Genomic DNA, 27,191 nt, shown 5'->3' on the forward strand with positions numbered 1-27,191 from the left:
CTCTTTAAGATATAGTTCATTTTATTTAGCAAAGTATTTTACTGGTGAGGTCAAACTGGTGATAATAAAAAAAAACCGCAAACTGTTAAATTTTTGTACTTAAAGTAGTTAATCATTAAAGTTTTCTAATCAGTTTTCAAGTTAGAGAAATGTAATATGATAAATAAGTAGATAAAAAACTGCTTTAATGCTACTCATATAAAAAAATAACAAGTTTTAAAATAAAACATCTGAAAAACTTAAATAAGTATTTTTCCTTATAGTCAACTAAATAGTTTTTTAATTTAAAAATCCAAAACTGATGATTGTTTCTTTTAATTTATTTAACTAAGATAGTAAATGTTGTCCCAACCATCTAGTTTTAAACTATTAAAAAAAAATATTTTATATTATATTACAACCTCTAATTATACTTTAACCATAGTTTACTATAACCTAGTCGCGACATTGTATTTTATGATATTATCATTGATATATTACAGAAATATTTAATCACTATTCTCAGTTTAAATTAAATATAAAGTTCCTATTTAATTAGTAAGTATGACTTTGGTCAAAGTTAAAAATACACATACATCTATACTTTTCAGTAAAATATGTTAGCAGCTTATAAGTTTGGTTATTTTTACTAACAAAAAATTGCTCGTGTATTACATTGTATAGAAAAAAGTCTTTGCGGACCGCGGTAACTTTAAAATTTTTTCATTAATCAACATAAAAATACTACATGAAAGAAGTGCGTAAATTTACAAATATAAACTAAGATTCTAACTGAATACTTAAATCAAAAAAAACTTTTAATGTTTGAAAAAAGTATGTTTTCAGCCTACAGTGGCCGCAGATTTAGTTTCAGGGCCAAATTTGGCCCGCAAATTAGCTCAACAATTTTCAGATATATAAGCTTCATATGCAAATAACTACTTAGAAACATCAAATAACTTTGATAACTTACTTTAATTTTTTACCTTATGTAATCTTTCAAAATAATACTTGCTTGTAAATACTATACTATTCTTTTGAAAAGAACTAATTTATTTATGACAAAAAAAAAGATACTTTTCCATATTTTTAACAGAAAATAAAATTCCTTTGCTTGTTTTTGGTATGGACAATAAAAAACATTATCGCTTTGTGTATTTAACCTTCGCATAAAACTAAAAAACCTAACTGAAAACATTATAAAAAAGTGTAATTTATATTAAAATTAGATAATAGTTATACAAACTATATATAAATCAATTCATTTTCAAACAATAAACCTTTATAACTGAATTAATAAGAAATTCATCTTAATAAAACGAAAAGTGTTAAGGTAGTTCTCTAAAAAATAATCAAACTAGACTACATTCTTCTTTTTTAAGTTTTCATAGTGTGATAACTTCTACAAATGCATTTTAAAGTAAAAAAAAAACACTTAAAACATCAACATGCTTGTCAGCAAAAGCTCATCCAACTTTTCGTTTTAACGAAAAATACTGATAAAGTTGTTGGAAGTGCAGTGCGGGTCGTTGTGGCTTTTCTCCATCGATTCGCACTTCATCAAAAAGTAGGACAACCTGGAAATAAAATTTCATGAAAATAAAAACTAAAACAGGTTTTAGACGTTGCTTTACTCTTTTACTTTAAGAATCAAAAGATTATAAAAAAAAAACAACTGCTGTAGAAAATTTTAAGACATTTATAAATTGGTGAGATAAATATGGAAATAACATGAAAATTAAAATTCTTTGTAATATGTTTATGGAGCCACATTTCGAAAAGTGATACTTTTTTTTAAATAAATATGCTTATGCAGGTCTTAAGAATAAGATTATGATGGTAAAAACTTTAAAAATATATTTATAGAAACAGTTAAATAACTAAAAACTATCATATTTAAGTATAATTTAATTGTTATTTTAGCCATATCTAAAGAAATTGTTTAAAGTTTTAGAAATAAAAAAGCTCACGTGAGTCTAATTAATAAGTTTATAGTGATAGAAAACTGTTTAACATTATTTATTAGATAATTAAGAGAGATAATTAAAATTATGTGAGATAATTAACAATAGTTTTGACATTTAAGTTGTCAAAATTTAAAAAGTCATGCACCCAATAAATATTCACATTATAACTAGTTAACTAAAAAAAGAGAGTTGATTTTATCTGCTCAATGTTTTAAAAGAATTATAAATAGTTTCTTAATTTATTCTAACATATCATTACAGCTTATATCGAAAACAAATTCAAAGTAATCTTTGTAAGTTTAAAATTTTTTTTTTGTTTCTTACAATAAGTAGTTATATAATTATCTAGTTTGAATAAACAAAATTCTGAAAATATAGCTGGATAAAATTGAAAAAAAAAACATTTTAGCTTTTAGTTTAAAAATTTTCTCAAACCAATTTAACAAAAAATGAGTAATTTTGGAATACATACCAAAATTAAGCATTTTTAAAACAATTTAAGTCGCTTTTATAAAAAGCAAATAAAAACCAATCTCACTAATTATACTCTACAACATACAAAAAAAACTTTATGTTTCAAATTTATACTAAAAGTACACAACAAACAATCAACGTAATACTAGTGCAACGTATTAAAAGGCTATTAAATATTTTAAACCTGGGTATGGCTTCTCTAGAAGGCTTCAGAACATCGTCGTTTTCTGAAATGTAACATCGTTTTTGGAAATGCCTGGAAACTTTGCTCTTGAAGCTCTGAAGATATTTGTCTTCTTCTCGACTGCACTTTCTTTCAACAATCTTCAAGTCGACCAAAACCTGTAAAAAAATGTATATTGATACTTAAACATGATTATTACACATAAACTTAAGATTATCAATAAAACTGGTTTTTGTAGATTATAGTATTAGTTAGAAGTAAAAGTAGTTTAAAAACTTAATTAAAGAACAAATTGGGAATAGTTAAATGGGCTTTGCTGTTACAGATTGGTACTAATTTGCTTTAACAGATTGCTATAATTTTTAGGAAATTGGCTTTAATAAATAAGTTCTTTATCATTATTTCAAGCGTAATAATGAAGTAATACAATATTTTCATTAAAAACCTACTTTGTTCGTAAAAAACACTCTAGGACAAATACCAAGTTACTTATAAGTAAAAGTTATGTTGATAGCAAATAAATAAAGAATAGTATGTAAATAAGGTATTATAAATAGTGTTGTTTAAACAAGTAAGTGGCAATAACTTGACCTAAACTCTCTTTGAAATTAATAGTTAGAAAAAAACTGTAAAAATGTCTTTACACCAAAACTTTGACATTAATTTTGTAAATTAATAAAATAATGGAAATTTGATTTCCGAATTAATACATCAAAAAAAGAAAATAAGCAACCAGAAATCTAATAAATTTAGTAAGTAGCAGTTTTATCTGCCTTTTCAAACATAAAAACTTATTTATGGTGAAGTAGAAATTTAAGACACATTTGTCTTTAAACTTGTAATAAATAAAAAGTTAAGAACTTACATCAATCATTTCTAACACCACAACTTTTTGAGCCATACTTGGCATTTTCCCAAACAGATACTCGATTGTACAACTGGGATTGTTAAAAATCTGCAACATTTATTAAATTCAGTTGTTGATGTACAATTAAAACTTTGAAAAAACTAATTAAATTTAAAAACTAAACAGTTAAATATAACTAACTAAAAAAATATTTTAAAAACAGCACACTAAACGTAAATAGTATTTAAAAAGTTAACGTATTGATAATATGTTAATTAAAGAATTTTAAATAGAAATGTAGTATTAACATATTAAACAATAACTATTTCGCGTATACTCATCACGACAGTTCAAATAATAACAAGTTTAATTCTCATAAAAGATTATCTAAATTGAAAAAAAGTCTGGTTAATAAGATTAATTTTTTTTTTTTTAAGTTAAAAAAGTACTTGTTAAAAAAGAAAATTCACAACCAATAAAAAATAGCCACATTTTAGCTAGTAGCTTCTTTTAAGCATATGTGTTTTTAATTTTGAAGAAAATAAAATAGTTCATGTAGGTGTACTTAAAAAGATTATAATAGTAAAAAAAATAGTAAGAAACATTTGTAAAATCATATAATTCACAATAATTACTAATTATTAGAATTTGAATTGTCGGAATTAGAATTTCAGTTACTCTTATATAGTCGTGCATCCGTGTATATTATGTTATGAAATGTTAAGAAATTGTAAAAATACATTAATTTTGTTTTAAACAAATTACAGCTAGATTTAGTTGTCATATAAAAGTTATATTAATCAACTAAAAGCGAGTAAATAAAATTCAAAAATGTAGAGTCTAAAAAATAAAAATTTACGTCAGATTTCGTTCAATTTAGACATATTGTAGTTTTATTACTTTTGACGAAACCTTAAGCAAAGTTGACGACATATATGAGTCTTTTACATAATTGATATAATAAAAATCAAGTTAAATTTCTTTAATTAATCAAACTGATACAAGATATACTTGATTAAGACTTTAAAGATATTATTAAGACAACTAACATGTTCAAACAAAGCAGCAAACATTTGCTTGGCAGGTCTGTACTGCACTTCACCCGTGTTCAGAACGTGCCACGGCCGGCATATAAACTTGTTTTCATCTCTGCAAGCATTTCGTATTTTTAAAAAATAATTAATGACATTGTTCAAAAAAACGCAAATACTTTTCAACAGCGAGCCATTTTCACTACTACATTTTTTAAATAAATTTTCAATTGAATTTTTAAGTTTTGTTTTTCGATGTTTATTTTCATAAAACTAGTTCATAATTTTCAACTTGAAACTTAAATTCAAAACAACAAAATCAAGTGAGAAAAAACTGTTTAAGTAAATTTACACTTTAGACTTCATACAAAAAATTTAATTTCTATCCAAACTGATAGGATTTAGTAACATTAGTTTATGTGATGTTATATGCTGTACGCAGTTTATTAAAACATTGCAACTATTATTAAAAAAATATATCGCTAACTTGTTTGGAGACACAAACCAAGCTGAAGCGTGTTCGTTCAATACAAGTCTCCGCCTGTTGTTTATTGTTCATTTATTTATTACTTTAAATAAACTAAATATTTTAGAATAACTTTAAAAATATACTGATCAAAAAAAAAAAATTAAAACTAAATATTTTTTTAAACAAATCTCCGAAACCTGATTAAACTCTTGAAATAAGAGATCTAGAATAAGGGGTAAAGTTTAACTAAATTAAAACTACCACGAACTACAAACCAAAATAGAATTTAAATACTCACACAAAATTTCCAACGCTGAAAACGGCTTTTGATTGGACGAGCAGGTCTATGGAACGTGTGACGTCGTCGCGGAAAACACCTCGCTTCGCAATTATATTCACCAGTTTGTACTGCGGATAACCTTTTTGCAAAAATGTTTTTTTGATAGAACCGTTTTTTCAATATTTCAAAAGTTCTTCACCCAGAACAACGTTTATTAATAAAGACATAGCAATGAATACACAACACAGACCACTTTGATGATAAAAAGCATTTTTTTAAGCTAAAGCTGGTATAGCATTTTTTCCAAAAGTAACATAACGATGACCAAAAAAACGGTCAACAGCTTCTTAATCAACTGCACCACTCACCGATTTCCGGCTCGTCTTTCGTTTTCCTCTCGAGAACCTTGAGCAGGAGCGGGGCGACGTCGTCGTGCTTGTGCACCGCACCGTCTTCCGGCTCGTACTTGACCGCGCGCAGCTTCTGCAACGCCTCGTCGGTTAATCGAAATAGGTCGTTGTGCTGGAGCATGCCGGTCGAGTCGGCGCCGCACAGAACTCCCTCCATGCCCGACAAGCTGAACTCCCGCTTCGTAGTCGAGCTGGAAATTTACACTTTAGTGTTTGCAGTAGTGTTTGAAATGCATTCGTTTCAGTTTTTAGTTGTCAAAATACTTTTACTTTATTCGTATAATTAATAAAAAAAATCTTTGCTCCACTTTTTGCAATTACATTCGATTACTGATAAAATGTTGCGGAAGATAAAGTCGTATGACACAAGTTAGAAAACTTATGGTCCATAATAAATAGTTAAGATTTTTGAACTTTAAATTCTTATTATCAGGCACAAATATTAGTGAGCATTGAAACATAGCTTTAAAAGACGTATATATTTTAATATATATATGTAAAATACTTTTTATTCTATATGTTGCCTATAATTAAAACTTTTTCTAGTATTACAGACAATCTGACTATTGAGGTGGCATTTTTTTCAAACTATTTTTGTCAAATATGCCTTATGATCTTATGAGCACAGATATTTTGACAATCACCGATTTATTAAGACTGAATCAGCCTAAAACCATTTTTATCAAACAGTTTGGACTGATAGTAGTATTGCTGGTATCAATAATTAAGTTTAAAAAAGAATTAAATTTTGTAGCATCTAGCATTGTAAGATTTATATTAAGATGATATTTTACTCAAAACTTAATAAAATACCAGAGCTTGGCAACAATATCAACTGATAATTGTAAATAAAAATAAATATACTTATTAGATAGATCACACCTACTTTTAAATTAAAACAACTAACCTATAATGCGAGCATTTGTTGGTTTTTCCACGCAATTTACCCGCTTTCTTGTTTTCAAGATAAAGTTCAAAACTGTGAATTGGGGGTCTCTTGTGATTGCCTTGTAATTCCTTTGGCCATTCAGGCGTCTAAGTAACAATTTATTTTGTTAAGAAACTATGCGACTTTTAATTAAAATAAATATAAAAAGAAATCGTTTAAGCCAGTAGCTTATTACTTTACATGTTTTATGTTAAGTTTTGCAGTGTTTGTGAGTTTTTACCAGATAGTGAAGAAAGATTTAATTTAACTAATACTTACTCAAAAAAAAAAGTTATATACAAGTGACTACAACAAGATTAAAAATTTCCATAATATTTTTAAGTGAAAACTTACCTTCTCCTTTAGAATCTTCTTTTCCAGCTCAGAATTATTTCTAAAATAATTTAAATTTGTTAACTACTTGTGTTTTTAGTTAAGGTAATACTTTTATGTACTTACTTTTTACTTTTGAAGTCGATGAAAATATTCAGAGCTTGTGAAAAATACAAACCTGAAATAAAATTAGTTTGCAAGGTATACAACAACTCTGACAAAACTGCTATCTAATAAAATATGTTATTTAATGAGTACAAAACAAACTAAAAAAAGGGATTAAAAAAATAACTTGTTTATGATAACGTAATAAATTGTTAACCACTACTACTCATAACAACTTGTATGTTATAATATTTTTATTTCAATATTGTAACATACTAACCGACAGCAACCGGTAAAAATCCTGCATCTTTGCTCCTATGAACTTTAACGTGTTTGCGATCGTTCATCAGGTTCAAAAACTTGCTGGAAGCGAAAACCACGTCTTTTATGACGTCAAAGTTGTACATTCTGGTGTCACAATAACTATTTAGAATAAACAATAGACCCAAATAAATTAAGAACTATTTAGTTCATTGAATTAATCTTAGGTTTCTTAAATTGTGGTTCAATGAATATTTAAAACAGTCGATATTAAGTTATAAATTGAGTTATTTCAAAAAAAAAGTATTAATATTTAAATTAAATTAAGCGTTTATTTATGATATTTCAAATCAACTTAAGTAAATAAACTGTCTATTTTTTTCTTTATTTAACTTTAAGCAAATAGTTTAAATTTAGTTACAACTAAAAAAATGGAAGATCATCTACGAAAACTCCCAAATTAGCTTCGTTTAAATCAGAACCAATTTTATTTATATAAATAATAGCTTTAAATAAGCATGCCTGTAAAAGTTATAGAGTGGGTATGATCTTCTATGGAAAGGAAGATAAATTGCTTTTTTGTTTTCTTCGGTAGATTTGGGCTGCTTTTTCGCGACAACACCTACAATTATTAATAACAATAAAAATTCTGGCTTAAATAGTTTGTACCAAAATTTATTACTTTTTTTAGTATAACAATTTTCTATTTTATAGTGAATGGCATATTTAAAAAACAAACTATAAGTTGACCAAAACTAATTATAAATTTTAGTAACAAAAAATTATTGTACCACAACATTTCTTTATATATTTAAAAAGTAATGAGGTAAATGAGTAATTGAGATGTCTTTTAGTGTAAAAACTAATTTTAATTTTGAAAAATGATTTGGATTTAATTTTAGACAATTTAATAAACTTAATTTAAAAACTTTATTCAAAAACTAAATAAATTAATTAAGAAAAATTTTGCATTGTGTACTATCTTGAAATTAATAAAACATAAATGACATTGAAAACAAAAGAACAGTTTAGGAATTCTTTTTAGAAATGAAAAAGATACTGTACGGTATATGAAACAACCTTTTGCCTGTAAATCTTTAAAAACCTCTTCTATCACTACGTCTGGAATGTTCATAGCTGAGTTTAGGGACTGAAAAGTATTTTGGTAATTACATCATAGAATTTTATTGAAAGTTTACAGAGTTACCTTGTACTAGTTTTTTTTTTGTAAAAAACTTTAACAACAACAGTATATCCTAAATCAGATGATGGAAGCTAAAAAACTTGATCAACATAGTAAAACAACAAACACTGGTAATTATTTTTTTGCCCATTTGTAACATGCAAACTTTCTAGTTTAGAAAAGGCAAACTATCAAAAATATTAAATTATCATTAAACTATCAAGTATAAATTGCAAAGTATTTATTTTTCTGCCAAACCTTCCTGGCTTTGTCGTCCATGAAAAAGCAGCAGTACACGACGTTCTCCGCCACCCCCTTCAGCACGCAGTTGGTCGTCTTCAGCCCGGTCAGGCTGTGCTTCGGCTTCGCTTGGTTGACGTACACTCCGGATTCGATCAGCCTTTGTTGTGTTGTTAAAAAAATATTACAATTTCAAACTGAGCCAAAAAAAACCTGACTGTTAATCTTAAGTTTATCTGTCGTATAGCGTTGAAATTTATACAAATGTTTGTTATTTAAAAAAAAAAACCTAACCTGTTTTTGATGCAGTTAACAGAGTCGGGAATGTCGTAATTGAGCTCGTTCCCCTGGTTTCTTTCCCTGACAAACTCCAGCACTCTCACGTACAAGTTCTCAATTTGCTTGAATTTTTGAATATGAGGTATAGCAACAACAAAATATACATCAAACCAACAAAGCAAATGAACGTAAAATAAAATTAAAACTTTTAACCACAAGCCGAGTGACATTTACAAAACTTTTCACTGTTTAAAAATTAACTTTTAGTCAGTTCAATAAACTTTTAAATTGAGCTAATTTTTAAAAATTAGTGACTTGTAAATCAGGCAATTAAATGCTCACATTTTTGTCGTTAGAGAGTTTCACAAAGTCTTAATAATAAATAAATTTATATGCTTTTATTCAAACTATAAAAAAATAACAAAATACCTCTGGGTTGTTTTTATCTTGAAACCCTTCAAAAAACTGTTGCTTTTGTTCTTCAGTTACCGAAGTGATGCAGTCGTGCATGAGCATGCTATAACTAAAAAAAATCAAATATATATTTTAAATAACTATTTAAATATTAATTTTACTAATGTTAAGTTTTAACTTACACTTAAAACTCGCTTAACTTCAGTATAATTTTTATATTATTAATTTCTTGTCTCTGGCTATATGTCTTCAACATAATTTAAACAACCTCTTATAAAAAAGTAAAACAGCATCTGATAAAGTATGAAATTTCCTAAAAAATAAATACATGTAGATTACATGTATTACTTGTGACCAAGAAACGTTTGTTACCTTCCTAATTGTTGTTAGTTTTATGATGGGTTGCTTATGGTGACTACAAGTTATGATAAACTGTAAAAAATCTGATCTAACAATTTACAATCAAAAACACACACGAAACATTTACTACAACAAAATGCAACTTTTAACTACTTGAAGACGTGAACTTTGTTAGCGGATTTCTGCATGAGGTGGTGGCTCCTTCTTCGCAACGAGTCGAAGTTGACGAGTTTCGCGTCGGGAAAATTTTGAAAGTACAGCTTGCAGACGAACGACCAGGAAACGACCGTCAAATGTCTGTTTTTCTGCTTTTCCACTTTCAACTGTGCAAAACAAGAATGCGTCGACAACAAAACAACATTGAGAACAGGAAGCATTTTAATTTTTTTTGCACATTGTTTACTGAGCGCTTATGCTTAAGGTAGCTGGTAACAAGTTGTAAAAAGCAGCTAACAAAGTTTTGTATGAGGCCGGAGGTGACGCAGCAGTGAATGAGGAAGTTGTCCTGATCGTAGCTGCAAAACTTGGTCCTTCTCCTTCCAGCGCTTTCGGAATTTTCAATCATGTTCTTGCCTATTGTTTTCTGTATTTCCTCCCTCCTTCGCTGTTAACGTGTAATGTAAATTTCAGCAGAAATGTTGAAAAAAAAAATTAAACCAAACTTATTCCAGGCAGAGCATTTCGACTCTTACCTTGTAAATTTTATACTGAATTTTTACAGCATATAAAACAATAATATTTTTATTAAGTTTAATACAGTCTCTAAAAGATACTTTTAAAATTGGTAATAAAAAAGTAATGTAAACAATGTTTTTTGTTGTACAGTAAGAAAATTTTATCAAACATTAAAATAAAGTTTGTAGTTTAAAATATAACTGCTGTAGATTTGTTTAACTTTTAATTTTGTTTTTCATCTTTAAACTTCTATAAGAAGCTTACATTAAAGAAGTAGTTAGACACTTTTATTTTCGTTTGACAGTTATCAGGAAGTCATTATCAAAAGTTTCTAAAAAAACAAAAATATTACAAAAAGTTTTAAAAATAATGTTAATTTTGTTACATTTTCAAAATTAAAAAAATTGAGTATTTAAACTTATTTAGACACGTCAAAGCTTTTTTGGTTTAAAAACTAAAAAGAAGTTATCTTTACCAAACAAATGAGTAACAATTTTTCTTCAAATTAAAAACAATAAAACACTTACTTTTTTAATATCCAACTTGTTTGGTTGCTTAGGCTTTTTCTGTGATAGAATATTTAAATATAATAAAGTAAATGTTAAGAAATTAAACAAATCAAATTTAAATAAATTATAACTTTAAATATTATAACTTGTTAAAATAAAATAATCATTAAGAAAAATTAAACCTATTTATAAAATCTTCCATTTAATTCCCATTGTAAAAATATTTCAAGATAATATTAACAATAAAGTTATAAACTAAATTGCAAAATTCCAAAACTGAGTACAACTTTAAGATAAATTCAAGAATTCCAAAAAAACTGTATTGCTTTTTCAAACTAACTATTTACTGTGTTTATAGAATTAAAATAATATATCAATTATATTAAGTTCAGTATTTAACACTATCAACTTTCTCATTATTTCTAATCAGTTATAGTTTTTTTCCGGTCACACAAAGTTAGTTTTAAGAAGATAAGTTAAAACTAACTCGTTTCAAAACTTTTGATTGATTTTTAACAACGGCTCCACCTGGAAATTGAATACTGTTTATATAACAATTTTCTTTTTTTTTTCTCAACTATTATTATCAAACTAACTTGTAGTGGGTGAGTATAAAAAATTTAAGCAGATTATTTTTTTTCTTACAGGTTATAAAGTTAGACTAAGGTAAAGAACAAGAAGGTTTATTTATGTTTACAATTATTTCATTATTAAGTATAGTTTAGATAGGAAATAAATAAATAAAAAATAGTAAAAAATGTTAGAAATAAAGTTAAAAAAATAAAATATTACATTTCTTACGAACATGGTTGTCACAAGGATATTACAGTCAAAAACTTATCAACTATAACCTTGATTTTTATAAACTCTGATGTTTTCAAATAAATTGAACAGTAATATATTTTTGCTGTAAATAAGTAAAACCGAAAAAAAAGTTGTACATTTTTTGAATTAACTATCTTATAAGTTTTATGTGATGCCAGTAAACTTTTACGAGAATTTTTTTGACAGCCTTATAATTATTTTTTTGAATTTAGTCAATAAAAATATTAAAAAAGTTATTAGTGTATTTATTTCTAAACTTTTTATACTGACTTTAAACTTATCTTAATAGTTTAATTTTGTTTTTCATTTTTATGCTTTAACGCCAATTAAAGATTATAATAAAACATATTGAAAAATACCAAATTTTCATCAAACTTGTCAAATTTAAAAACTATGCTTTTTAAAAAAAACGGTTTTAAAAAAAATGAACTAATCGTTTTAAACAATCATTAAGACATTAATAGAAACATTAGTATAAGCCAAAATCTTAGTTTTATTTAGACAACAAAAATTTCATCACGGACTACTTTTTTTTCAGCTAAAATACTCATTATAAAAGTTGTAAACTTACAGTTAAGCCTTTTTAACTTTGCTTCTTTTTTAGTTGAATCAGTATTTTTCCTTTTCAGATTTGGTTTTTCTTCAGCAATCTATTTTAAAAACATTTTAGCGAAAAAATAAAAAACTTTAAAGACGTAAAAATCGTGATGGATTTCAAAACGCTCAAAACTTTAAAGCAGGACTTCCTAAACTTTATTTTTTCTAAAGGCCCCTTTTGAACAAATTAAAAAGCTATGCCTCCCTCCAACAAAATTTCTCAGAAGAATACCATTAAGACAGCCTAAGACCTTTATTTTTCTTACTCATCATCAACTCAAGAAGTGTAAGTTTCAAACCATGACCTCATGGTCCCCTGTGAATTATGTTTCATGCCACCCCCTCCTTTAGCCCCATAAAGTTCTGTAATGGCCCCCAAGGGCGCCACATAGCCCAGTTTGGAAAACCCTGCTTTAAAGCAAACTTGATATAAAAATATACTGCGTTGCAGCCAAATTTATTCAGGTGTATTTGAAAATGATAATATTTTTGAGTATTTTTGGAATTAAAACATAAACATAAGCGAACATGCAAAATTAATTAATTGAGAAAGACCAAACAGCTAATTGTTTACTAAACATTAGTTAAATTCTTTAAGATAGATCATAAAAATAGTACATCAAACAAAGATAGTGTATGTAGCAATTGAAAATTTGCAGACAATTTTTCAAACATTAGTGTTGATTAGACTTCAATTCCCAGGAGTTGTACAAACAAATAACACTCGTATAAGTATTTAAGTGATGAAACAATCAAAAATACACTACAAATTTAATAAAAATATTAAATATGCTAGCTTGTGATAAAAAAGCACACAATCAAAGTTAGTCATTTTCACGGTACAACATGCTCACAGACACGATGCGAAAACTAACCTTCAGCTTTATTTTTAGAGCGGGTTTTGTCTGTAAGGAATAAAAACAATAATAGTTGTTTAAATAATTTAAATAAAAACATTCAACAAAACAAAAAAAAAAATTATACAATCCTACCTTTTTGCCCACGCGTTTCCAGTTTCTGTACAAATGCACGAAGAGAGATGAATCCAAACCGGCAGCCCCAAGACCATCGCCCGGTTGAGTTCCATCATCTTCTATACTTGTCGTCCTGTTTTCGCATAAATAAGTAAAAATTGAAAAAATGTTTGTAAAACTTGCCTTGCCTATTGTTAAAAACTTTAAAAGTTTTTACATATCATTATAGCATCTCATGTCACCCTTTTAAGCTCTTCATATTTTTGTAAGACGGTTCTAATGATTTTAACCTTATGTTAAACCCACAAACCCATATTTTAGCGATTTTTAAAAAGTGTATAAACATCCTTCCGAACAACAAAAACTCACAATGCTACGCTAACAAAACTTTATTTGCAAACGAAAACTCACAGCTTTATGTGCATGCTGACGAACTGCTTCATCTTCGCCTCCTTCCGCGCCGCCTTCTCCTCCAGGTTGGCCTTCAAATGCTCCCGCCTGTTCAGCTTGGTCGTCTGGCTGTACTTCTGCAGGTCGTACCAGTAGCTACGGACGTCCTCGTACTCGTTCAGCCGGTACCAGGTCACCGGGTACTCCTGGTCGGTGGATACCTTGCTGTAGCTGCGGTTTTGTTTGAAAGGGTTTGTTTTGGTTATTTTTTTATAAGAAATCGGCTGTTCACCTAGTAGCTGGGGTAAAATCTAGCTTAAAGACTTACAGCAACTTTTCAATCTAACATTTGAAACCCTGTTACTTAAAAACTTAGTAGCGCTCTTTTTATAAAACGATAAAATAATTTTAATTAAAATTTTAGTTTTAATGTCTATAGTACTACCGGTTTAATAAACAACAGAACTTTACTTAAACTAGAATATTTAGAATTTTAAATACTTATTGTTTTATTAATTATTATAAACATCTTATTGATTGACTTTTTCTTACAATTATGCTATAGAAAAAGCAATCTACTTAAATATTTATGCCAAAAAAAAACAACAAACTTTGGCTTAGATGTAGAAGTATCCTTCAATTTCAAAGTTTTGTGGACATAGACCTTCTCCTGATTAAATAAAACTTAAAGTTGAGTAACGTATACATCTAAGAATTTAGAATGCAGTGCGGTAAATGTAGAAGTGCAAGTTTTAAAGTTTAGAAATATTTTTATCTATGACTACAAAAGGAAAAAGAGTAAGTGAAAAAAATAAAATATAATTTTTTTAATTAATTAGTAAAACACCGATATTTACAGCAAAAATAATCAAAAGTAGCTTTGTTCTATTTCAAATAGTAAGATAATATTTTTTTTAATGTTATTAGGTAAAAGTATTAACAACTACGTTTATATAAATAGCACTTTTTTGCAGAAACTCCGAGCAAAAATTATTTTTTAAGTGTATACAGTAAGGACCGTATAAAGCTACTTCAGCTGTAAAAATGATTACTTTTGGTTTACAGCTAAGATTTATTATACTTTTAAAAATTACATTTTTAGAAATAAGACAAAATTATACATAAAACTTATATTTTAACTGAGATAAGAAATAAAAAGAAATAAACTTAACAAACAAAAAAAGAATAAAAATAATTGTTTTAACTTTGTTAGCAGCGCTTATTTAAACTTGCATCAAGTTGTTTGTTTATCAAACTAACATCTACTGTGTTGCCTCGGGTTTTCCTGTGGGTCCTCTGGGTGATCAAGCCCATGAAGCACAATCGGTCCAGTGTGTCGTAGAACGAGCTCAGGTAATCTCTAAAATTCCAACTGATATGATAAACAACTAACCACTTTTCTAAGTTTAATGTTAAATGCAAAAAAAAAAGTCACAGATGATTAAAAATTTTACTTCATCAGAAAAATAAAGTTTAAGAGCTTTAATAGAGCTTTCTAGCTGCCAATATAATATATTTTTTTTTAATAATCAAAGTTATTAATACCGGCTTGGAATGATATTTTCAGTCCTAAGGGGAAGTTGACGTACCAAGTAGTTTATTTTTTCCGGATCAGTCAAATACTCCATCAGAGCAGTCTGATAAAAAAAATGATATAATTACAATTTAGCAAAATAGTATGAATGCGTACAATTTATTTTTCTAAATATTATTAATTTTTTTAATAAGATTTAGACAAGTACACTGTGTTGATTCTGCATTTGGGAGTAGAGATCTTTGTTTATTGTCTTTAAAAAACTATTTCTATAACAACATATTCAAAAAACACAACTCTAACTTTTATCTAAAACTCACACAAACATTAATAGCATGAGCAATTTAGTACTGTAATTCAATTTAAACCGTAAAAACTAACAGAAACGTTGATGTCGTGAAAGCTGCACAGTATCGAGAGCGGAAGCTGCGCAATCAGGTCTCTGATGGTCAGCCAACCGGGCTCGGCCGACGGTATCGGCGGGAGGTACCTGCAATTTGACAAAACAGTAAACTCAAAGAACGGCAGTTTCAGTTGAACTCTGCGCGACTCTTACCTTTTCCAGCCCCGGAACTTTGCGTTCGTGTATATCTCGTTGAAGCAGTGCATGCGGCTCTGGTCCGGGTGCCCGTAGGCCAGGTACCAAATGTACTCGTGGATCAGCTGAAAGTTTAAAGTTTGCAACTAAAAATGCATAAGGCGATATTTGAAAATTGAGTTACCTGGGCGCGGCCAAACTTTGCTTTGCGGCACAGATCTTTGTCCGTTATGAGCTTGGACATCTTCTTGAGGTCTTCTTCTTTTACCAACGGAGCGGGCTTGTTACTCGAGATCGGCTAAAATTACTTATAAGTTATTATGCTTTCGAGTAAATCAAAAATTGTAGTTGGTATTTGTAAATCAAATCTTAATTTTACCAGGCTGTCACTGCTGTGTAAACGCGAAACTAACCAATAAATCACTTTGTCTTCTGTAGTCGTTCATGTAAAGTTTAAATTTGCTACTGTGCTTTGCTTGCTCTATGTCCTTTTGAGTGGCACATTTCGATATGACATATTCAACCTGAGATTTTTCAAGTTACTTTTAGCTAACTTTAAGTTTTATAAATTTAGACATACAAAGTTAAGTTTAGTAGCCTTCAAGAAATAAACCAGACTAGTAAGTGAAAAATTTATCAGTCTAACAGTACAAAATTTGCTTATCTTTTATTATTTGATATAATTATAATCATATTAATAGCAACATAACGTTCAACTAATTTATATTTTAGTTGGCTTTGTTTCAGTTTTATGTATAAATTAAAATTAATGTTTACTATTTTTAAAAAAACTGCGTTTGGTGGTATTTCGGACACAAACAGAAATCTTGTAGATGATCAACTTTAATTTTTATTTGTTCCCATACGAACTATACTTTGTAAATTCAATTTTACACGCGCTTTTTTACAGTTTTTACGATTGCAAACAACAAGCAAAACAAATACCATTTCTCGAGACTCTCCGAACTCAACTTCAATTTTTCTGCGCTCCAAATGGCCTTGATCTTCCAACTTGTCCAAATAGCGCTTCAAAGTCTTCTTGTCTAGTTTTTCCTCTAAAAAACGTATTGTGAAAGTTATTTATTTTGCTACAACTTTTTAAAGGATTTTGTACTATTTACAACTTTTTAAAGGATTTTGTATGTTTTATAACTTATAAAAGGATTTTATATTTTGTTGTAACTTTTTAAAGGATTTTATATTTTCTACAACTTTTTAAAGGATTTTATATTTTTTATAACTTATTAAAGGATTTTACATTTTTTATAACTTATTAAAAGATTTTATATTTTGTTATAACTTTTTAAACGACTTGTATGAAAATGTTAAAAGTCACACTTTTGCTCTTCAATCAATATTCCGTTATGAGTTTTGCTTTCAAACTTTCTGCCCTTTACACAGACGAAGTTATTTACTCACATAAATTGAGATTTTTTTCAGGATGGCTTTATAAAGACCATAAATAAACTTTTAATAATAAAAATTATAGCTTGAATAAATAACTTTTTTAACGGACTCGTTGGCAATAACATGATTTTATTTGTTTTTACCAAAAAAATCTTAACTGATACAAACTTCAAAGTTTTAATTTATAATGCCAAAAAATGACTACCAGATTTGATACGTATTGTGTTTTAGCTTAGTGCTACCTCGCAGCTCATGGCTTTCGATAAATACTCTATAAAAGCGATATAAACGGCTACAAAAAATATAAATTAGCAGTAAACTTTTTCAGTGGGCAGTAGTATACTAAACTATGCTTATCAACCATGAAAACGCTGCTCCTAGATTCATCAATTTACTATACATATCTATTAAATGTATATGTGTATATCACTTTTAGTTTCTGTAGCAATTTGTGTAAAGAATTTATCAGCAACAGCAATTTATTACAAATTTTCACTATACTCACTATAGTTATCACTGCTTGACAAAGTTCAAAGTTACGTACAATGAGGAAAAGTAGGGTTTTGATAATATCAATGAAGGTGATATGCTGTTTTGAATGAAAAACAAAGCTAAACGCTTTTCAAAAGCTGAATTTATTAATGCTTTAAAACTTTAACAAACAAAACTCTGTTCAAAAAAAAAATCATAAGAAACGTAAAACTAGTACTTCTATCTGGGAAAAGTTCGAGCTCCTTTTCTTGACATTCTTTCTTGATCAATGTTGTTCCTTCGACGACTTTGTGCTTCTTCATGAACTGAAGAATATATCCTTGTCTTTGCAACGACTTGGCAGTTTGAACTTTTCTCTGGAACAGTTATTTGTGTTTAGGTAATATAATCACAGCTGCAACAGTTAGTATACACTCAAAAGTATTAAAGTTATCACATAACTAAAACGATACTTATAGTTTTCAGTGACGCGTTTGTTAAACTTTAACTAACCAAATCACTTGTTGTTGTTGAACTTTTTTCCGGTGACTTTGTGTTGTTTCTGTGAAAAAAAAAAGATTAAAAATTGTCAAATATTTTACACTTAATACTTTTTTTAACCTAAAAAAGGTAAAAATACAAGGAATACTGTTTTTTCTAGCCATGTCAAAAATCGAGTGGTTAAAAAGTACAAACACTTTCAAAAAATTACAAACACGCACACTAAGGCAACAGCCATTTCCGGTTCTTCGGGTCGAGCAACTTCTTCGGGTTCGTCATGGTCGATTTGCTTTGCGAAATCGTCGAACGTAACAGACGGCAGCCTGACGTTTTTCAACTGTTTGCTGCCGCTGCCGATCTGCGCTTCTATCTCAACCGCCAACTCGGACTCTTGCTCCCTGATGCTTTCCTCAGTTTCTAACAAAATTTAGAAAACTGTATGAATTAGAGTGCTCTATACATGAGATCTTAATCATTAAAATTATATAAATTTTTTTTTAAGCTCTGTAGATCTATTCAGGAGAAACAGTTTCAGCCAAAGTAAAAATCGTTGAATAAAATTTTGAATAAAAAAAAAATTACAAAAATTTTTCAAATAAATTTCCTACACACATGTGGCAATACAACACGAAAAAAAGGCCCTTACTTTTTACGATTTCGTTGTAGTCGGTTTTCGCTTTGGCCATCTGCAACGTTAAGAGGCTCTTGTGGGCCACAGAGTTCGGGATGAGCCTTTTTTCGCGCTGACTTTTTTTGTCGACTATCACCGACTGTTAAATAGTTTTTGGGATTTAAAAAATCCATAGAGATTTTTTTTCTGGAACCAAAACTTGTTAAGCTAAATTAGACAAAAGCGTTAGGATTCCTATAAAGAAGTAATAGTAAAATAAATTAAAACTTCTCTGCATCAGTTTATAATTTTAGCGCTACAAAGAAATTTTAATCAAATTGTATTTACAAATCATCAGTTTATAAACCTATATTACTATTGATGCTTAGCTTTTGCTATTACTTACTTATCAATTAGCAAAAAGCGTGTTATATAAAAAACCAAACCGTAACAAAATATAAGAAGCTACGCTAGCGAGTTTATATAAAAATGCAGTTTATACGTTTTTAGTTAACAAACTTTGAACAGTTTGGTTCTGTCGAGCACTCGGAATATGTGACGAGCTTCCAACTTTCCGAACAACCGAATTAAATCTTGCAGGTCGTTCTGACTGCAGCCGGCCCCCGCCTTGGTCATCACTGCAAAGTTTATTTGTTTAAAAACGCACCTCGATTTTTTTACCTGTTTAACTTTGTCCCGCGCTAGTGTTTCTTCTAGGCTTTTGAAAAACTTTTTGGGAATTTGTTTTTCAAAACTGAAAACAGAAAAACTTTTAAATATGTAACAGCAACCTGAATAGAAGCTAGTATACGTACTAGCTGGACCACACAATCAAAATTAATGAACAGTTTTTTTTTCAAACCGATGGTTTTATTTTATAATTAATTGTTCTAAAAACCAAACCTTCAACTTATTTTAAGTTTTAAATCAGAGGTTTTATAGATTTATGGTGTTATTAAATAAATTGAGAACTTAAAAAAAACTTTTCTTTACAATACAACAAAATGAATTAAAAAGAAAGTATTTTATTTACTATAAATACAAAAATTAACTTTTTAATATGGTGAAAACTTTACTTAAAAAATCCTTAGTACTTTTTTTATCAGTATCATGTCAGTATTAAATCAAAAACTTCTACTCATGTTGCGTAAGTACCAATGATAAGGTACTTTAGCAGCATAAATAAAATTTGAAAGAATGTTTATAAATCTTCATAAAACTAAGTAGACCTGGACAACTATATCCTTATACTAGTTTAATTCTTATAAACGTTAGAATTATTACGAAATAGCGTGAAACAGTTCAACCTACGCTTGTGAAAATGAACAGTAAAAACGCACCGTATCTGTAACACTGGGTGATGAGACTGAACTCTCTTACGCAGTCGGGCGCGTCGTTCGCTTCGTCGTGAGAACACCTGACGCTGCTGATGTCTTTCACTCCGTTACTGTTGCTCTGCTCCCCGCCACTTTGCTGTTTGTCGATAAAAGAATAAGAAAAAAAAACAAGAAATTTAATTCTCATGTGAGTAAATTTATGTTAATACTTTTTTGAAGAATTTCCATGTTGTTAGGTTTGTTTACTTTTTGAGAATACTTCTACTTTTTCTATAAAGTTTGTACGTATAAAATAAAAAATATTTATTTAACTCTATACTGTAGTGCTAATTTTTTTTTTGCCTTTCTTATGTTTATTTTAACTTTTGTTTTTTTAGGGATTTCTTTATACATTCTTCAAAAATAAGTTATATTTATATCTACAAAACTAAGCAGAAACAGAACAAATAAACTTTAGTAAATAGACCCTGAAAAATTTACAGAGACAATCGAATCATACTCACATCATCATACACCGCATGCTGAAACATTCTGTTATTGCTAGAATATTTCAATTTTTTCGAGACATCTTTTATTTCGCCTTTAGCTACTAGTTTGTTTTTCATTTTCTTGAAACGAGCATCTTTAATATTCTGAAAACATTGAAAACAATGTAAGTGACGTTTTTAAGTAATCAAAACAAATAAAATCTTATAACCCACATAAGTGCTTTTGATGAGAATAAGAAAAAACAATTAGTAGCTTACACTGTATATTTTAAGTTTAAATATAAATGACGAGCATAAGAGAAGCCCCTAAGTGACGGCAAAAGTGGGCAAAAGTGATAAAGCATGGTTTTCATATTTTTATAGAAAATCAAAATACTTGAAAAAAATATAAAAAAGCTTAATTTTTACTATTTAAGTACTAAATTTGATTTGAGAAAACTCTTAGTGCCAGCTTCTAAAAATACACTTGAAATAACGTAAGGTATGCCATCATCCTTGTTACACAAAATCAAACACATATATATCTTAACATAAAACAGCACTCATCAAACCATTATTTTCTTCAGGTTCACCCAGGACATCGACCCGTCTTCCGTTTCCTTCAAAATTTTCTTCACCCTCTCCCTGAACAGCTGGAACGGGTTGGGCAGTTCCCGCCATTTCGTGGCCAGCTGGAAGAGAATCTGGTGCGTCATCTTGCCCGTCAACGGACTGTGAAACGAATTGATCGGAATATAAAATTATGCATGTATTGTCTTAGTGAGTAAACAGAACTTCTTACGGTATTTTGAAACTACTTGGGCATATTGCTTCAAATAATAGTAGGTGTGAATCATTTAAAAACTAGTGTCTAAAACAAAAAATGTGTTTTAACATTTGTTATTTGCACAATAAAAAGTTTTTGAATAAATGAAAGTTTGTGCAGTTTCTTTTTTGACTTGTTTCTTATTACACAGTAGTTTAGAGCTTTTTAGCATGATGATTATTTTATACCTCAAGTTACTCTTTTAAACTTATTATTATTGAAAACCAAACAAACTTCATGTAGTCGTGACTCTGCTTGTATATGAGGTTGCTTTCCACCAGCTCGTTTGTAATAAAACTTGAATGAGAGTTGTTTGAATCGCTATTAAAATGAAAATATTTTTTAAAGGTCGTAATATCAAACAGTACTGTTTCAACTTACTACTAGGGTATAAAAATACTCAAAGTTGTAAAAACTTTTTGTATGTCTAAGATCATTGTAAAATGGGTGCACGACTATTCAAATTCAGACAATTCAAAATCCGGCAATTCAATTTTTAAAATTAAATTGAAAGGGCCACAGTTAAAAATGTAATGTATATTTGTCAAATATAAAAAACACATATGTAGGTCTTATTAATATTCACAAGCCAATTTTGCTTTTTGCAAATCATTATATATTTTTTGAGATATGTCTTAAATTAAGTAAAAAACATATTTATTTCTAGTAATTTTAAAATATCTTAAAAAATATTTAAGATTTTGTAAGAAAGAAAAAGTTGCTTGTAGATATTAATAAGATCTACATAAGTTTTTTTTTTTTTTTCAAATTTATATTATTTTTTAAGATATAGCCTTTAAAATATTTTTAAGAACTTGAATCGTCGGAATTTGAGTTGTGCGAATTTGAATTGTCATGTAACCATGTCAATGTGATGTCAATGTAGTTTGTAAGAATGTAAAATCATTGTACCAAGATAATCTAACATAATTATTAAATGAAACTAAACCAAAGACGAATTGAATTTAATTTGCTTTGAATTTCACCCTGAAACCTGGACCTTCCAATTCTTTCTAATAAGCAGTACTGCTTGTCTTTTTGATTGTCGGCAAACTGCAACAAAAATTAAAGTATTTACTCTCAACATAAATGCGGTTTTAAAGATTGTTTCAGTTTGTATAACCATGTTGTATACCCAAAAATGTACAAAGGCGATTACAACATACATAAAACTTCAAATGACATGAGTTTATTTAAACATATAGTTTTATTGTTAGTATGTTTTTTAAGTAGTTTAAAAAACCTATATATACAAAGCGTTTTTTTAAAGCAGCACATTTCAGCTTAAGCTATTATGAGTTATTTTTTATAAAACGTTACTAGAAAATTCACCTTCTTTCTAACATTAAGTTGGCGTTTAAATTAAGGCTGTAAAAGTGTGTACAAAAACTTACTCCATAATGTCCAAGGACGCTACTTCTAAGGTTTTGAGATGCAACTATAACAATTTTTCTCAAACCAAATCTGGTTTCAAAAGTAAGTAGTAATATATTATTTTATTCACTTTTTACTATTATACACTTTTTAGTAAAAACAAATAAATACAGCACTTGAATGTTTTATCTTAAAACATTAATTTAAAAACCATCAAATTTACAAAACAAAGAATTATTTAATTTTCAATCTAAAAAGTTTTATCTACACTAACTTACTAAGAATTATCAACAATTAGGTTAAAATATTTACAATTTTATGTAAACCTTTCAAAAAAAAAAATTGTTATGTATGTAGAAAGTTTAAAAATAATAATTTTGTTAAGAACACTACACAGCTGATTTTTTTTTTTCATTTAAAAAAACTCATTTCATTAATAATATAAAAAACATCAAAACTTATGTTAAAGTAAAAAACCTTTCAATAGCTACTTCCATTGACATACTTTTTACATCAGAATTTATATTCTCTCTTTCTTTAAAATTTTTACACGATCCCTGTAAATAGTTATACAAAGCATTAATTTCTTACGTAAACTTTGTAATTTACAGGTAATAAGTGTATATTAACAAAAAGATAAATTAATATATTTTATTTTGAGTCTATAGATCTTTTAACTTCGGTTTCTCAAACTTGTTACGAATTTGCCATAAGATCTATTAGGAAATAAAACTTGTTATATGTAAAATCTCTAGTTTTAATCTATAAATTAAAATACTTTTGTAAACAAAACTTTTATTCATAAATGACTTAAAACTTTTTTAAATATAGTCTAAAGTTTTATTACTAAAATAATATTTTCTTAGCTGTAATATAGTAACTATAACAATAGTTACGCTATGTATACTTCTTTGTTGAAGAGATGATAAAATTTTCATTAGTTGACAATTATATCTATTATATTTCTAAATATTTATAACAAAACAATATTTATAACTGCACGACCACCATCAACATTCTATGCGATGAAAAACGCAGAATTTCGCTTGGATTGTTGTTAATGATCATGCAGTTAAGTATAAATAAAACATCTTGAATTTACTGACTATGGTCATAAAAATTACTACTACTGAATATTTTGAAGTGAAAATATGGAGTTCGAAAAAGAATATCATTAAAAGAAAATTATCAGCATTTACATTTTTTTATTTTGCGATGCTATTCATTTAAAACCATTTTAGTAATTTTCAAATAGTTAACTTTATGTAATTGTATCCAAATTTTCTGGTTCAAAAAGAATAGTAAAAAATACAATGTTCAGAGTTCAAACTTTTTTATAAAATAATTCCTTTAAAAAATAAAATACTATAATTTTGTTCATTGTCATGATACAATAGTTACTTGAATTTTTCAACAGCTTCGCTTATCTGTATGAAATAAAGTTGAATTTTTTAAATCTAATGCAGTATAAAGGGTATAATATTACTGTAAAAATAATATAAAAAAGAAGCTAAAAGTTTGAACGTGCTTAAGTTAAAGTTTTTTTTATGTACAGATAAAAAATTATAGACTTGTTATAAGAAAATCTTACCTTCACAGGAAAGTTGGAAGGAACGGGATGAACAGGGTAGATTTCATCCAGCTGATCCAGCTCGTCAGGGGCACAAGCGGTGTGATACGCAGCTTTCTCGTCAAACCCCTGGAACCTTTATAACAAAACTCAGATTGTAAACTCAGTTTTTGTTATACATTGTTTGAAGAAATCAGTTGTTTATTGCTCATGCTTTGCAAACAACATGAAAAATAATACAGTACTGGATGGGGTACATAAACCTTTGGATAACAGTTGAAAAAAAGTTTTAGATTATATTAAACTTTATTGACAAGTTTTGACACAGCATTAGTCATTATGAAAATAAAAGTTGAAAAAATAAGTAAAATAATGTCAAAATCTTTAAAGTACACATTCATCATACCAAACAAACATTAATGTAATAACAAAATAACTGACTTAAATAAAAAACGAACCATATAAACGAGTATGTATAAGTAACACATTATTAACAAAACAAAAGTAAAGAACTAATCTAAAACTTTTAGTAGTTGGTTGATTCCGATTTAATTAATTGTTTATTTAAAATAAGATTAGAGTACTTATTATAAATTGGTATAGCTTTATTAATACTAGTCTCAAATTTATTACCTTAATTTTTTATTATTTCTAAATTGTCAACTATTTATCTTTCATTTGTACATTAAGTACAATTTATAATGTGATCTGACACAGCTGTTGAACTTGTATTTTTAGTTTTTTGACACTTTTTTACTTATTTATTTCTAATTTTATTTTGATGTTATAGTTTAAAGTCTCAATAAAGTTTAATCAAATGTTAAATTTTATATATCTCTGTTTAAAACAGGGTTTGTGCGCGAAATTTTTTTCATTTAGCCTGAATGAGACCACTTTAGCCTGACATTTTTTTAAAGTAAGGAAAATCCCCTTTAACAGTTATCTTAGGTATTGGGGGGTCTTGATTAAAACTACTGTAGTCTCTGACTTTAACCAGCTTTATCTCAAAAATATTTTGAGCTTTACAAATCTGAAAAAAGTTAGCTTAGTTACAACTCAATAAAATAAGACTAAGTTGTGAAAAGGGTGATTGAAAATTTTAAGAAAAAAATTAAAAGAGTGACTGTTTCAAATACAGTCTACATCAAGTTTTCCAAACTTTTTTTTCATAAGGACCATTTAAAAAATAAAAAAAGTTTAAAAGTTTTTAATAAACTTTAATAACTAAACTATTATTATTGTATAAATACTTATACTAAAAATAAGTTGATCACTCTCAATATCAAAAAATGTCTGAGCAAATCAGTTAAAATGAAATTATTTTTTTAAATTGAGTTGAATTTTTAGTCTTAGAAGATAAAAAATAAAGTCTAATTGTTTTTTTATTAAATTTGAAATTTATATTAGATAAAAACTCATTTAAGTAAAAATTAGTAAAAATGTACTAAATTACTTGTAATTTTTTGGATGATTATGTAAGCAAACTTGTAATAAAATGTACAATTATTTAGCATTATAGTAAAGAAAAATTATCAAAAAACTATCTAAAAAGTTAAACATAAATTTAATTAATTTACTCATGTAATGACATATAAGCTTAATAAAAACTAGTTTCAAATAATTTAATAGTTAAAAAATAAAAAGCAATACAAATTTAAATAAAATAACATTAACTTCTTTGTCTAAAACCTGTCAAAAATTTGAGGCTCTCTTCTGGCTTCTGGTATCTTGTAAAAGTCCATTTCATCATGTTTGCACAAGTAGTTCCAAAAGACTGGCTCTATTTTATTTTGTTGGGGAAGGACAATTGCTTTTTCAGAGTCCCTTACTTTTAATCTAAGCCAAAGTGTTGGTAGTGTGATTCCATCTAACCCTTCAAGGGATATTTCTTCCACAAGAACTTCAAACAAATTCATTATCTACTGAACTTAGTTTTTTAAAACCCTGTTATGTCAGATATGTAAGGTTTTTTGAATTATCCTCAAAGATACTTATAACTTATAGAACCTAGTTAGAATTCTAAATTTATAATGCAGATAATGATTTTGTAGACAAATGAAATGTAATAAGGTTACTTAATAAAAATTTGTATATGAAAGTTGGAAAGTCTATTTGACAATTTAATATGCACAAAAACATCTTTTTTTTACAAAAGTTAGTACTTGTTTTGTTTTGTATAAGCAATTTTCTTTAGGTTTATTAGCAATAAGGTTTATAAGTTCCATTCAACATTTGAGATACAGTCAATAATGTGAAAACTTTCTGATACAAATGTATAGAGTGAAATTTTTACACTTTGAACTTTCTCAGAAACTTAAAAATTCATTATAATCTATTTTCTTTTTTACAGTTAGGTCTAAAGAAAAAAATCGGGAAATATACCTTTATTATATCATATTTAAACTTCTTTCTGTTTAAGTGGCCTTGGTTTTGATGCCTAGGTCCATCATATGGACAATAAACTTGCAGTAATGATAATTAGTACAAAAACTTTAAAGTTCTGGAGCTTAAAGGTGCTAAAAAACAAGATTTCAATTGAAAACATCTTTACTTACAAGAATTCCTGCATGTAGCTTGTTTAAAAATTAATAAAAAAACACTTAAAAATTTATAGCAATTTGGCTATGACTAGTGAAAAATATATACTTTTAATGAACTAGTCTTTTTCATATTTTTAGTTTGCACTTCCCATGCAGAACCTATTGAACTCACTAACTATAATTCTATATATTTATAAAATTACTTTTTTTTAAACAGGTAAACAGCATCTAGTAGCTTAGAAAAAACTACACAAATTAAAATCAAGTAATAAAAAGAGTTTTTCTTTACTGTTAAGATACTA

At 27.7% G+C, this 27,191-nt stretch overlaps 1 protein-coding gene across 2 annotated transcripts; it reads right to left on the minus strand.

The window, feature by feature from the left end:
* Positions 1-1,134: 1,134 nt before the first annotated feature.
* Positions 1,135-26,271, minus strand: LOC145840139 (general transcription factor 3C polypeptide 1-like). 2 transcript variants are annotated; one of them, XM_082947280.1, is made up of 46 exons: positions 26,039-26,271; positions 24,371-24,485; positions 23,257-23,336; positions 22,800-22,869; positions 22,355-22,458; positions 21,640-21,726; positions 21,152-21,311; positions 20,616-20,744; positions 20,116-20,248; positions 19,295-19,413; positions 18,812-18,935; positions 18,387-18,582; positions 18,178-18,226; positions 17,903-18,041; positions 16,732-16,841; positions 16,200-16,310; positions 15,971-16,084; positions 15,805-15,911; positions 15,630-15,738; positions 15,260-15,351; positions 14,975-15,074; positions 14,326-14,384; positions 13,736-13,945; positions 13,343-13,457; positions 13,226-13,255; positions 12,325-12,403; positions 11,416-11,456; positions 10,947-10,985; positions 10,199-10,348; positions 9,898-10,067; positions 9,400-9,493; positions 8,986-9,092; positions 8,710-8,851; positions 8,349-8,418; positions 7,791-7,890; positions 7,288-7,415; positions 7,029-7,080; positions 6,924-6,963; positions 6,549-6,676; positions 5,600-5,832; positions 5,250-5,370; positions 4,970-5,023; positions 4,501-4,600; positions 3,470-3,559; positions 2,605-2,762; positions 1,135-1,556 (listed from the first exon to the last, which is right to left on the minus strand). In XM_082947280.1, the coding sequence occupies exons 1-46, from the start codon at positions 26,263-26,265 to the stop codon at positions 1,463-1,465; spliced, it is 5,079 nt and encodes a 1,692-aa protein (XP_082803406.1). In that variant the 5' UTR covers positions 26,266-26,271; the 3' UTR covers positions 1,135-1,462. The 2 variants fall into 2 exon arrangements, with proteins under 2 accessions (XP_082803406.1, XP_082803407.1); XM_082947281.1 differs by lacking the exon at positions 13,226-13,255.
* Positions 26,272-27,191: the final 920 nt, after the last annotated feature.

Source organism: Thalia democratica, chromosome 7 (assembly GCF_965202585.1).
Source record: "Thalia democratica chromosome 7, ktThaDemo2.hap1.1, whole genome shotgun sequence".
Classification (NCBI taxonomy): domain Eukaryota; kingdom Metazoa; phylum Chordata; class Thaliacea; order Salpida; family Salpidae; genus Thalia; species Thalia democratica.

What these genes read in the sequence shown, in the direction of transcription:
- LOC145840139 (XM_082947280.1), bottom strand. Translation starts at nt 26,265, where the DNA reads ATGAATTTGTTTGAAGTTCTTGTGGAAGAAATATCCCTTGAAGGGTTA. An exon ending in AAGATAAAAACAACCCAGAG is followed by an intron (nt 9,093 to 9,399) that starts GTATTTTGTTAT and finishes CAAAAATTCAAG; the next exon opens with CAAATTGAGAACTTGTACGT. An exon ending in TCTAGAGAAGCCATACCCAG is followed by an intron (nt 1,557 to 2,604) that starts GTTTAAAATATT and finishes TTTTATTTCCAG; the next exon opens with GTTGTCCTACTTTTTGATGA.